Source organism: Plasmodium coatneyi, chromosome 13, assembly GCF_001680005.1.
Source record: "Plasmodium coatneyi strain Hackeri chromosome 13, complete sequence".
Lineage (NCBI taxonomy): Eukaryota > Apicomplexa > Aconoidasida > Haemosporida > Plasmodiidae > Plasmodium > Plasmodium coatneyi.
In genome coordinates, this window is record NC_033568.1 from 518,382 (window position 1) to 531,068 (window position 12,687).

The 12,687-nt window shown below is 40.4% G+C and overlaps 3 protein-coding genes across 3 annotated transcripts; 2 read left to right on the forward strand and 1 right to left on the reverse strand.

Annotated features, from left to right (window-relative positions):
* Positions 1-2,136: 2,136 nt before the first annotated feature.
* On the forward strand, positions 2,137-6,062 carry PCOAH_00048590 (Pvstp1; the record flags this gene model as incomplete). Its single annotated transcript, XM_020061642.1, has 6 exons — positions 2,137-2,754; positions 2,918-3,506; positions 3,720-3,770; positions 3,898-3,996; positions 4,171-4,346; positions 5,109-6,062. 6 exons carry the CDS (start codon positions 2,137-2,139, stop codon positions 6,060-6,062), a joined length of 2,487 nt encoding a protein of 828 aa, XP_019917298.1.
* A 1,779-nt stretch (positions 6,063-7,841) lies between these two features.
* Positions 7,842-9,120, forward strand: PCOAH_00048600 (Proliferation-associated protein 2g4; the record flags this gene model as incomplete). The annotated part of the gene is made up of 2 exons (XM_020061643.1): positions 7,842-7,953; positions 8,096-9,120. 2 exons carry the CDS (start codon positions 7,842-7,844, stop codon positions 9,118-9,120), a joined length of 1,137 nt encoding a protein of 378 aa, XP_019917368.1.
* A 771-nt stretch (positions 9,121-9,891) lies between these two features.
* On the reverse strand, positions 9,892-12,405 carry PCOAH_00048610 (Transporter protein; the record flags this gene model as incomplete). Its single annotated transcript, XM_020061644.1, has 1 exon — positions 9,892-12,405. One exon carries the CDS (start codon positions 12,403-12,405, stop codon positions 9,892-9,894), a length of 2,514 nt encoding a protein of 837 aa, XP_019917470.1.
* Between the last annotated feature and the right edge of the window lie 282 nt (positions 12,406-12,687).

The following is a 12,687-nucleotide window of genomic DNA, read 5'->3' on the forward strand; positions in this document are numbered from 1 at the left end:
TATTATGGAATGGTTCACAAATTTTTTCAATAATCCATCGGAAGATGATGAGAACATTGATAAGAAATATAAATGGAGGGAATACGAAGCATATAGTGCTGTGTGCAATGATGGGAGTGATAAAGACAAATTTGACCCAACTAAATATGGGGATTTTTGTAAAATAATGTTAAAGAATTTAATGATGGTGACGAACAAAGAGAACCAACATAATCCGCCAGGATTTAGTAATCCGCAATGTAGTAGGGAGAATATTGCGCCATGTGATTTACTGAAGTTATGGATGTTACACATGGGTGATTATTGTGTCCCCCGTGAAGTAATGAAGTATGTCTTTGATGCACTGAATGCAATAAAAGACTCTTGGGGTGGGGGTTCCAATTATGAGGAATGCAATTATGGTAATGTTTCAAACCTATATAGGGGAGAGAAGGATATGGGGCATGAAGTATCCAAACTATTACGCGGTAGTATGGTAAAAGAAAAGTTGGGTGAATTAAGTAAGAAAGACTGGTGCGATGCAAGTAAAGTGCAGCATCGAACACGGGACGCAAGAACAGGAATACATCCACGCGCAGATAAAACTGCACAGGGGGTACCAGACCCTGACAAAAAGGCACTGCAGGAATTAACAAAACTTGTTCAGAAAGTCGAAGCAAAAGTAAAAGAGGAGGAAGCTGAATTGTCACAAATTATTGAACAAGCCATGAAGGAAGTCGTAGGGGACTTACCGCAAACAAGATCCCCCCAGAATCCACCTCCTCCACCACCCCCAAGAAGTCCATCCACCCCAAGTGCTGCCTGCAGCGGTAAAGATAACCTATGTGATCGAGCAAAGTGTGTAGCAACACAATGGGGAAACGACAGACGTCGCCAAGATCAGGGAAATGCGAACAACATTGTAAGAAATAACATTTTTCACTAAAGTTTAGAGATATTCTAATGAATAGTATGTCTTATATATAATGAAAAAGAAGAAGGAACGGGCATGAACCTTATGTGTGTACCGGGAGTGTATATATATGTACTCTATTCTTCCTTTATTTGTGCAGAATACATTTTGGAATATCGACATCCAAAACAGAGTGGGACAACTGTCTACTGCTATGACTAATGGGAAGGAGACAGAAGAAGAATGTAAAGATGTCGAGGAAGATGGTGGCAAAAAGGATGGTGTAAATAGGAAGGTGTGTAATTATATTGTGAAAGGGTTAAAAAAAATATATGGTGTCAAAAGTGGAGGTAGTACTAGCATGGATAGGAATAATAGAATATTTGATCAAACTATGTTCTGCCTAATGCTAAATGAATACGGAAAACTTCTCGGGGAAAAATGCTCTACCGCAAAGGACGCAGTGCAAAAGGCATTCACTGCTGGGAAGTCTCTTCATGAATCTGGTACATGCACAGAGAAACCATGTGATAAATGCGAATGGGACACTTGTGCAGGTGGCACTGCTTATGGGAAGAAGATTCGAGACGAGGTGGAAGAACTGCTCAAACAGGATGATAAAATAACAAAAACTGTGTCTACTATAGATATTTTATGTAAGAAAAATGCAAAAACCAGCATCTGTCCCTAAGGGCAGTCTGCGAAAGCGGCTCCATAAACCAATGTTCCACCAGGATCGACATCACCACCACCAGTTCCAGCACCATCACTACCATCACATTCAAGTACTACTCATTCTTCCATCGTGTAATCCTCACTCTTCCCTTTCTATAGGTAAAGACTGCAGCAAGGAACCTACCTTATGTGCACGTGCACAATGCGTAGCAAACAAATGGGGTGTACACAATGAAAAGAGTCCAACCTGGGTAAGTGAATACAATATTATATTGTCCTCATTCGAATTAAAAGGAACACAGTGTTCTTCATTAGAAAATAAAAGGGGGAACACAATATATATTGTCTTCATTAGAATTAAAAGGAACACAGTGTTGTTCATTAGAATCAAAAAAAAAAGGGGGGAGAGTGGACACATATAATAATTATAAAGGGGGAGATGGACAACATAATAATTATAGGGTGCATATAATTATGGGGTGAACAACATAATTATAGGGGGTGCATATAATTACATAGCATACATTTGTTTTCTTCTCCCCTCTCTTTCCTTCTATGAACAGGAAAAGATGCAGGATGACATTAACGAGGAGGCCACAAAAATGTTTAATAAAATATCTGAGGATAGCAGCAAAGATATTCCAGATTATTGCAGTAATCTTACACTGCCAACTAGTAGAATAGTCACTGACCCAGAGAGAAGAACATGCCAATACATTACGGCCGGATTAAAGCATATTTATGGTATTGAGGAAGGGAAAGGTGAAGGTCATGCCAAAGACAACAGATCATTTAAGCAAACAATGTTATGCTTAGTTTTGAACGATTATGCGGATAAGTTGCAAGGGGAGGTGAAATCTCCCTGTAAGGTCGGGGAAGATACAATAAGACAAGCATTCACTAAAGGGAATGAAAAGATAAATGATTGGTGTTTCCATAAGGGTCCGAATGGAAAGGGTGATTGTGTTCAGTGTGATAGATATGACAAATATGCAGAGTGCGAAATAGGCGATGGCCAAGACAAAGAAGAAGTGGGGCCTAAGTTGGAGGAGTTGTTCAAGAATAACATCCAAAAAAGTGAAATACAAAAAACTCTAACTACTATAAGTTCCATAAATAACTTATGTGAACGTTCACAATGTGTAATAACACAATGGGCCAGGGATAGAAGGACAGGGTCCAATACGGTTTGGGAGGTTTGGAAAGGATTCGTATTGAACATTGCTGTCTAATTTGTGTAGAATTGAAATTGGGGGAATATATATATTCACAGGGGAAATGGAAATGTTTTCGTGAAGGTACAATTTATACTTACACGTACCTTCCTTCTTTTTTCCATTGTATTGGCAGAGTGCAGCCTGGGATGATGCTAAGGGTAACATACTGAAGGAACTGTCTGAAGCAATGACCACTAATAGTAAAACTGAGGAAGATGAGTGTAAAGACTTTCAGGGGAAAGATGGATCAGATGATGTTGCTAATAAAAAGGTATGTAATTATATTGTAAAGGGTTTAAAGCATATATACAGTATTACAGAGGATTTGAAGGGCACTACTGATCAGCGCAAAAAAAATTACAGAATATTTAAACAAACTATGGGCTCTCTAATATTGAATGAATATGGCAAACTTCTTGGGGAACAATCATGCATAGAAGAACAGGACGTACAAAAAGTTTTTACTGGTGTAGGTAATCTTCACATATATGCGTGTACGGAGAAATCATGTGATCAATGTAATTGGGACCCATGTTCAAATTTTATAATTGGACAGGAGGACACCAAACGGAAAGAAATAAAAAAAAGACTCGAGAAGAATGAAGACATAAAGAAAACTCTGGATGCCATAAGTGATTTATGTAAACAACCTGCCAAACCTGCCACAGCAGCAAAACCCGCTGCTACGAAACCAAGCGGGAGCGAAGATCACACAAGTTCAGGTAAGAATGGGCCACAGGAACCAGACTCTGTTACCTACACTTCCACTGTGGACCGTCTTGACGGGGTGACTTCCACCATAACAACCGCAGTTACCAGAGCTGGCACACCAAACATCGATGATGATGCACATGAAGTTTTTAGGAAGTTGAAGGAAAAGTTTCCCACAATAACAATGGATGGGTCCCCCACCTATCCTCATTCCTCCCCTTCAGGTGCAGTCCAAACTAATCCTGGTACCTCAGGTCCAACTCAAGCTAAGGATGGTAAGTGCACATAAAGAATGAACACTTCCTTTCAAGAAATTTGCATAAGAGTACACTTACAATCATAGAGTTTTAGTACCTTCCATTATATGGAACTAACATTACCTTCCTTTCATTCACTTTTCAGGAGCAGAGGGTCCAGATAAACCCAGTTCATCGAGCACTAGCAGTACAACACAACATAGTGGTGACCCCTCTGCTAGTGGTGCTGCTGGTGGAGGGGGAGGTACGCAAGGTTCAACCGGTCCAATTGGTCCAGCAGGTCCCGTTGGTCCTGCTGGACAACCTGCAGTTGTCCATTCTTCCTCTAATGGTCCAGGACAGCAACCTCCTCCTCCACTACCACCCAATCTAACATCAACTCAACTGACACCACTATTACCATCATTACCAACAACAGCAAGAACAATATTACCTAAACTAGGACCAGGGGAAAATGGTAGACTGCCATCCCGCCCTTCCAGAAGGGTGGTGGAGAAAGAAGGAGTGCTTGACCCTTCCGACCTCCTTACCCCATACCTTCCTACCATTCCTGTGTTCCTTGGTATATCTGCTATGACCTACTTACTCTGGAAGGTAAGAAAAGGAAAGAAAAGTAAAGGAAAAAAAAAAGAAAGAAGGAAAGAAGGAAAGAAGGAAAGAAGGGAAGGATTGAATGAATGAGTTAATGAGTAAAAGAGTGTAGGATTTCGCATTTTAGGGTGTGTGTGTAGGATTTCGCATTTTAGGAGTGTGCGTGTAGGATTTAGCATTTAGGGGTGTTTGTGTAGGATTTCGCACTTTAGGATGTGTGTGTAGGATTTCGCATTTTAGTGTGTGTATAGGATTTCACAATTAAGATTAATGTTTCACGGTATAAGAACAACAAGGTAGCATGATATTTAACTGTTTAAGTGTGTAAAGAACAGCAATGTGTCATGGTGTTCAGCTGTTTCAGGGTATAGGAACAACAATGTGGCCTGGTATTTAGCTTTTTCAGGGTGTAATAACAACAATGTGGCCTGGCATTTAGCTTTTTCAGTGTGTGAGGTCAACAATGTGGCCTGGTGTTCAGCTGTTTTAGGGTGTTAAGGACAACAATATGGCCTGGTCTTCAGTTGTTTAGGGTGGGGTATGCATCTAAAGTGTGGATGGAAAAAAGAAAAAAAAGAAAAAATTAAAAGAAAAAAAAAAAAAAAAGGAAAGAGTGAATGAGTAAGTTGGTGTAAGGTTTCACACTTAAGGGTGTGTGTAGGATTTCGCATTTAGGTTAAAAGTAGTAATTCTTGTTCTTAAAACAACATTCTACACTCTGAGGAAACATTTTCTCTCTTTTTTTTTTTTTTTTTTTTTTTGTAGTATTTTGGAATGCTTCGTAAGACAAGAAAACGTTACAAAAGAGCTCGTCAAATAACTGGTCCAACCTTGCAGGAACAAATTATTGATCATGTGGACGACCAGGTAGATGGTCCACATGCATATACCTTAGTAAAGGAGCGAAAACGAAGATCAACGCCAAAAAAAAGAAGGAAAAAATGTTCAGGTCGCCGCATGATTATTGATATTCATTTAGAAGTCTTAGACGAATGTCAAAGGGGCGATGTGACATTAACGAAGGAAGATTATTTCACCATTCTTGTTCAAGAATTTATGGGAATCGAATTCATAAAAAAAGACTTTGTTCCAAAGGAAGAGGTTTCTATGGTTGATGTTCCTAAGGAAAGTGTTTCTAGGGAAGTTGTTCCTAAGGAACAGGTTCCAAGTTTAGATTCCGGGTTTAGGGAGGAAAACTCTGTTCCTAAGGAAGATATTACCATGGAACAGGTTCCATGTTCAAATTCCGAATTTAGCGAAAATGTTTTTTCACAAACTACATATTGGGTTAATTGGATCGAAAAGAATAAAGCTGTGTTAGAGGAAATTAAAACACAACCTTGGTTTTATGACCTAAAGGTAAGTTGGAGGGAGCATCAGCGGGAACATGCTGACCGCAGTGAATTGAATGATGATAATAATTTTTCATTTGAAGAAAAAAGGAAAGAGTTTTTTAGGAGTTGGGTAAGGAAGCAACATGCCCTTATGGAATTGAACAGTCAAACAGCAGATTGGTTCAAGCATTTGTTGGGCAACATGGAAGAGTTGGAACCGGAACAGTTAGAACAGCAAGAATTGTGTCAAAAGTCCCATAAGAAAAATCGTTTAGCTGCCAAATTATGGATGCTAATCTTGGCATTGTTGTTTGAGGAGTGTGGAAGGGAAGAAAATGTGTGTAATAAGGAATTGTATTTAGATCATTTATTACAAAGTGTTTGAAGAAAGCATATGAGCATATAAGTAGAAATGGAATATGATAGCAATATTCCACTTTTCCCTTCCATTAAGCGACATACATAATTTGTTATAATATTTGTACTATTTGCTACTTTTTTCTTTTCTTTTTACAATGTTAATCATTTTGTAAATTTTTGTATGTAATTTCCTTTTTTTTCTTTTTTCTTTTTTTTTGTTCTTTTTGCAACTTCCCATAAATTGAACCCACTTTTTTAATCTTCCCACATTTTCAATTTTCAATTCTCACCTTTAAAAGGGGGGGTGCATATTTTCTATACTTACACAGTGGTGAGAGCTTGAGGGCCATCCACCTTTTGTTGTGTGCGGATACTAATGCGTTGGCAACAATGGTGTGTTCTTGAGGAATGTGTGCGAAATGGAAGGGAAAAGAAAATGTGTCCCTGTGTGCGTATTCGATAAAGATGTTGAATATTTAGATCATTTATTACAAAACACTTTAAAAAGTAAAAAAAGGGACTTGTTCCCGCAAGTTTAGAGTAAAGACCAACCGGTAAATCCGCCTAGAAATGAACTTAAATGTAGAAATAAACCTTTTGGGGGGAGCTCCTTCCTCATGTCATTTAGCCATACGTTCACCAGGGGTGTGCCAATTGCACAGGTTCCTGGGGGGTTCAAAGATATGCGCGCCTTATATACATACGGACGAACGGTACAATCGCCCACAAAGGGGGAAAGTAATAAAAAAAATAAATAAATAAAAATAATTGTAAACTGAAGAACAAACTGCTAGGGGGAATAAAGAAAAAAATGAAAAACCGTTGCAAAGGAGTATTTTATGTAGCATCGGAGCAATGACGAAAAAACTGCTAAGGGGAACGGAAAAAAAAATAAATAAAAGAGAATGCGTGGTCCGATTTAAAAAGGTACAATGAAGCGTTTGGATGTGCCTATGTAAGTGATGGTACACTTATGGGTGTCATGTAGTCACATGCCCACGGTATTGATTTTTGCTTATAGGGAGGCAACACCGTTACGATGAGAAAAAAAAAAAAAAAAAATACAAAATGGGGACGCAAATGGTGGCCAAGGAAGCGTACAAACAATTTGTAGGTCGAAGAATGCGAAGCGTAAGGAGGGAAAAAAAAATGCCACGACAGTTACTCAATTGTAGCACGCGTCGCCTGCGCTACTGCGTTAAATAAAACCTCTGCATTAAGGGAAAAGCTGAAATTGAAAATGCATCCAAAATGCAAACAAAGCAGAACGTGGGAAAATGCAAAGTTGCTAATATTTGTGAAAAACGTAAAAACATATCCTACGCAAAAAAAAAAAATAAGGAAAACTGTTTGAGCAGTACTACCTTCATTGCGTATGACGGTGCGCATCTGAGGCAACCTTCGTGAATCGAACTTTGGCAATTACGACTTTGCTTGTTCGTTACTCCTGTGTTCAGCATACAGCGCACAACATTACAGTGTATGATGTATATATGCGTTTTTTTTTTTTTTTTTTTTTTTTTTTTCTTTTCCATCTTCCCCTCAACCCTCTGTAATTGTTTCCCTCGCTACGTTCGATGTATAGCATACGGCGCGTACCGTGTAGCGAATAACGCAGAGAGCAACTTCCTTTTCGTTGATCCACTGCCCTACAATAGGCGTACATTTTTGAGGCGCAATCACTGTTTTGACCCTATACGTACTTCCCCGGTCAGCCGAAGCACCCCTCCTTTCTGTAATCCCTTCGTTGTGCCGCTTAACGGCTCCGTCCTGCACGTAAAAAAAAAAATTAACCCAAAGAAATATGGATCAAACACCAGACGCTAAGCCTGAAGAGATCGACTTGGAGAAGTACACCCACTCCGGGTCCATCGCGAACACCACATTGAAGAAAATCATCGAGAAGTGTGTAGAAGGTAAGTACGGAACACGTAGCTAACCAAGGGGAAGGGGCACACTACTGCTGTGCCAGTTTGTTCTTGCTGTATCATGCCCCTCTTCTGTTTTCCCCCTTTTCGATGACGCGACCCCTACACGTTAACCGTTCCATCTTTGCAGGTGCCAAGATCTGCGAGTTATGCGACTTTGGAGAGAAGGTACTGAAGGAAGAGCTAGACAAAGTGTACACAAAAAAAGAAAAAGGAAATAAAGTGGAAAAGGGGATTAGTTTCCCCGTGACGATTAACGTGAACGAAGTGTGCAACAACTACTCCCCTGCACCTTCCGAGAATGAGGAGACCATAAAAAGTGGAGACATTGTTAAGATATGCTTGGGCTGCCACATAGATGGGCACATCAGTATGGTTGGCCACACCATCTACATCGGCAACGAAAATGAAGTCATTGAAGGTCCCAAGGCGGAAGTATTAAAGAACGCGCATACCCTCTCGCAGCTATTTTTGAAAAGTCTAAAGGTTGGAGTAAACGCCAGTGACGTGACAAAAAATATCCAGAAGGCATGTGAAGAATTAAAGTGTACTGTAATTCCCAACTGTGTAACCTACCAGATTAAGAAGTACATCTTGGAAGGAAGCAAATTTATTTCGCTAAAGGAGAACCCTGAAAATAAAGTTGAAGACTTCCAGATAGAATCCGACGACATATACATCGTCGACGTGATGGTCACCACAGGGGATGGAAAAATTAAAGAGAGTGATCATAAGACTACCATTTATAAACGGGAAGTGCAAAAGAATTACCACTTGAAAACAAATTTGGGTAGATCCTTCATCAACGAGGTCAATAAAAAGTTTCCCGTCCTTCCCTTCCATGTGAAGCATGTAGAAGATCAGCGAGCCGCTCTCATCGGTATCCCCGAAGCATTAAGACATGACCTAATCAAACCGTACAATGTCTACACGGAGAAGAAAAAAGAATTTGTGTCTCAGTTTAAGTACACCGTTATGGTTAAGGAAGAAGGAATTAAGCAGCTCACTGGTATCAAGTGTTCTCAACTGAATAACTGTAAAACGGTGAATGAGATCCAGGACGAGACGTTGAAGGCCATTCTGGCTACGTCCCTAACGGCCAAGAAGAAGAAGACCAAAGGGAAGCCCAACGGGGAAGCGTCCCAGGATAACTGAATAGCAAGTGCACGAGAAACGTTCCTCCATGTCCCTTTTAGCATCACGCGAGTGATAGCCAATCGTTTGGTCCATACAGCAAATGCGTGACGGAAATGGCAGCAGTGGTAGCCACATTCGGTGGCCACTTCCACCTTGCCCTGCGCGCAAAAACTGCTAGCATATAATTAAAGCAAAACGAAAACGGTACGTTTGTTTTATTTTGTTAATTTATATATGCGTATCATTATTAATTTTTTCTGCTTTTTTTTTAAACTACACATTTTTTAAAACAACAGAATTTATAAGTTTTTCCGAAGTGGGAAGATTAACAAAAGTGACATAAACATATGTGGGGACATTTTTTTTTTTTTTTGCTCCACCCCAAAGGGTGGCCTCAAATTTGAATGCGCCTGGAGGGGGCGACACTTGGGCATTGTGGCAACATGGACATAAGCATATAGGCACACACATATACATGCACGTACGTGTATATATGTATTTTTGCACCCATTTCGCGGCATCCGAAATCGGGCAGACGGCCGTGTGGAACGACAAACTGGCGCGTTGACAAAAAAACGCCCGTGGGGGCCACATGATTGATTGATTGATTGATTGATTGATTGCACACAAAAAAAAAAGAAAGGTGTGAAAAAGAAGGGAAAAGATGAAGTGCGCGGTGGGTGGCCTCTTCACGTTTTTTCTTCTTCCTTTTCTATTTTTTTTTTTTTTTCCCTGTTGGCTAGCTGGAAAAAAAAAAAAAATTTTCCCTGCTGCTGCACACCGTGCCCCCTAAAACAAATTGTTGTACAGCTTATCCTTCTTGTAGGTAAACTTGAGCACGTAGAGGAGGCAGAAGGATATTAACCATGGGAAGCACGTCAGGATTAACAAGACGTTGGACAAAACGTGGACATTGTGCTTGTTCACATTCACGTGCACGTTGTTGACCTTCCTCTTGTCGATATAATTATATCGGTTGAGAAGGAAAGAGAGAAAAAAAGTGCCAATGATGGAAGACCCAATGTTCTCGAAAGCGCTCATCAACGCCATGACGAAAGCAGTGTGTCTCTGTTTGACAATGTCAATTATGATGGGTTTATGTGTGCCTATATTTATCCACCCACTTAAAATACCCATAAAGAGAGAAATTATAACAAAGTACATAAAAGAATCCGCTTCCTTGGGCACAAAAAAAAACATCGTGAACATTAAAATGATCCGTAAGCAGTGCGTACACATTCCTATCCTTTGCCGATTTATGTCTTTGTTCAATTTATAAATATAGTCGCTGATAATCCCAATGAAGGGAGAAATTAAACTCGCACAAAGCCAACTTAAGGATATGATTAGGCCACTTCGGAAATCCGATATATTACAGTACTGAAAAAAATAAATCATTAAGCTGAGGACATGTTTGGGGATTCCATTTAACATTCCCATGGTGATCATTAGCCAAAAACTGTAATTTTTAAAAACGTATTTAATTTCGTATAGGTATGAAAATTCATACTTCAACTTTTTATCTTTTTCCTTTTCGTCTTCTTCTAGTAGATTGTCCAATTCTTCTCTGTGTTCATACTTTTCTCTTTCTTCATTTCGCTTTGCAAAAATGGAGGAGGACGAGGAGGAGTTTGTTCCCTTTTTTGTGATTTCATTTGCATCATCTTCCAGCGAGTTTTTTTTCTTCTTCGCGTCTTTCGTATGATTCTTTCCCACAGTGGTACAGTCTCCCTCCCCGCTAACTGCACTTTCCCCGCTGCTACTCCTATTGGCTCCTACATTTAGTGCGCTACCCTTCAGGGAACTCCCCTTCTTCGAAGCCATGTGGCAAAAGGATCGCTTAATAAGATTACTGTTCATCCTCTCGCCGGTCGATATTAAACTAATGGTGTTCAAATCATCATTCGTGCTTGCGCTGTGCCTTACACCCAACTTGCTCGAATTATGTAACACATACTTGCTGTCGTAACTTTTGCTCGTTCCAAGGGGTACGTGACGATCCCCCTGTTCCACCTCTTCCCTGGCCTCTCCACAATTGCCCTTCATGGACTGTTTACCCTTCTCTTCGTTAAAAAGTAAAATTTCTTCCTCCTCTTTCTTCTTCTTCTTTTTCTTCTCCTCTGTCCTTTCGTTTGGCCTTTCCTTACTTGCACCCTGGAGATCCTCCAATTTGTTGTTTTTCCCCTTGCAGTAATTTTCCTCCTTCTCGCTCTCCTGACAGACATCCGTCATGTTGTCGAAGGAGACCAAGTAACTGAAGCTGTAGTTTTTGCTTCTGCTGCGTTGGAATTTTTTTTGCTTGATTAATCTTAGCAGGTATATACAGACGAGGATCGGAAAGAAGGATATTACGAAGTAACATATTCGCCACCCATTAAACCCCAAGTAGAACTTATTGCTCAGGTTGGTGTTTATCGAAATGGACAGCATGTGCGAAATGGAGGAGAAAAAATGAAGGAAGCCAAAAATGGTACTTCGGTTTTCACTAAAAACATTGTTGGTGTAAATTTTCTGAATCAAGATGTATATACATGAGTTGTTGATCCCCATAATAAACATAAAAAAAAAAAAGTACAGGAAATTATTTGACAGCATGATACCAAAAATGACTACCACGTAGACGATGGAAGAGACCAATAGAATGTTCAGTGTGTATCTGTATTCACCCCATATGACTTCGTCGCTGACGTACGTGCTATTATGTTTCTTTTTTTCCTCATTAGTTGTTTTTTCTTCTTCCACTGCGTTCACACCGCTGTTTACACAGGGCGCTTTGTTTGTGCTGCTCTCCTTCGCCCCTTCCTGCGCGCTCTCCCCCTTGAATTGTATTTCGTACTGGGTATCACTCACACCGCTATCCACACCTCCAACCCTGTCCTCCTTGACGCGGTCACTTCTCTCCTCATTGGCGCTGCCACTCGTGCTGACGCTGTTCTCCCCCACGCAGGCCTTCTCATACTTCACCAAAAATATCTTCTTAAAGGAGTAATCGAAAAAAAGCGCAAAAAAAAAATTGAAGGCAGAGTACGCCAACTTGTACATGGTGTTCACGTAGTACAAAGTTTTCACATCAATGTTGAAGTCATTTTCAATGGACTTGTACAAGGAGGGCAGAGTCTGGTCCAGGTACTTATGTATAAAGGTAAAAAACAGACACAACGTAAATGTGTTTACGTAGGTATACTGCAGATTATTCTGGGGGAATAAATTCTTGACGTTGTGAATCATGTTGGTAATTATTGACATGCCCCCTTTCCTCCACTTCCCTGCACCCTTGTTGGTGTTCGTCTCCGTTTTTTCCATTTATTCACTTATGTTGGGGAGTAAAAATTTGTTAAGGGTTGTTCTCGGTGGAGGGGGTTGCCGCTAAGCTGGTCATGCCTCTTTACGGTACTGGTGTGCACGAAACTGAGCAGCTTCCAACTGGCTGTTCCACTTAATCGTGATCCGCCCTACGCCGTGCACATCGAATGAGTGTTACATAAGTTTTAAGTGGTGACGGGTGCACACACAGAACGACAGGCGTAGCCATGGTCATTTCAGCACCCACCAATTGCGTCCGTGCAGGCAACCGGGTGGACAGAC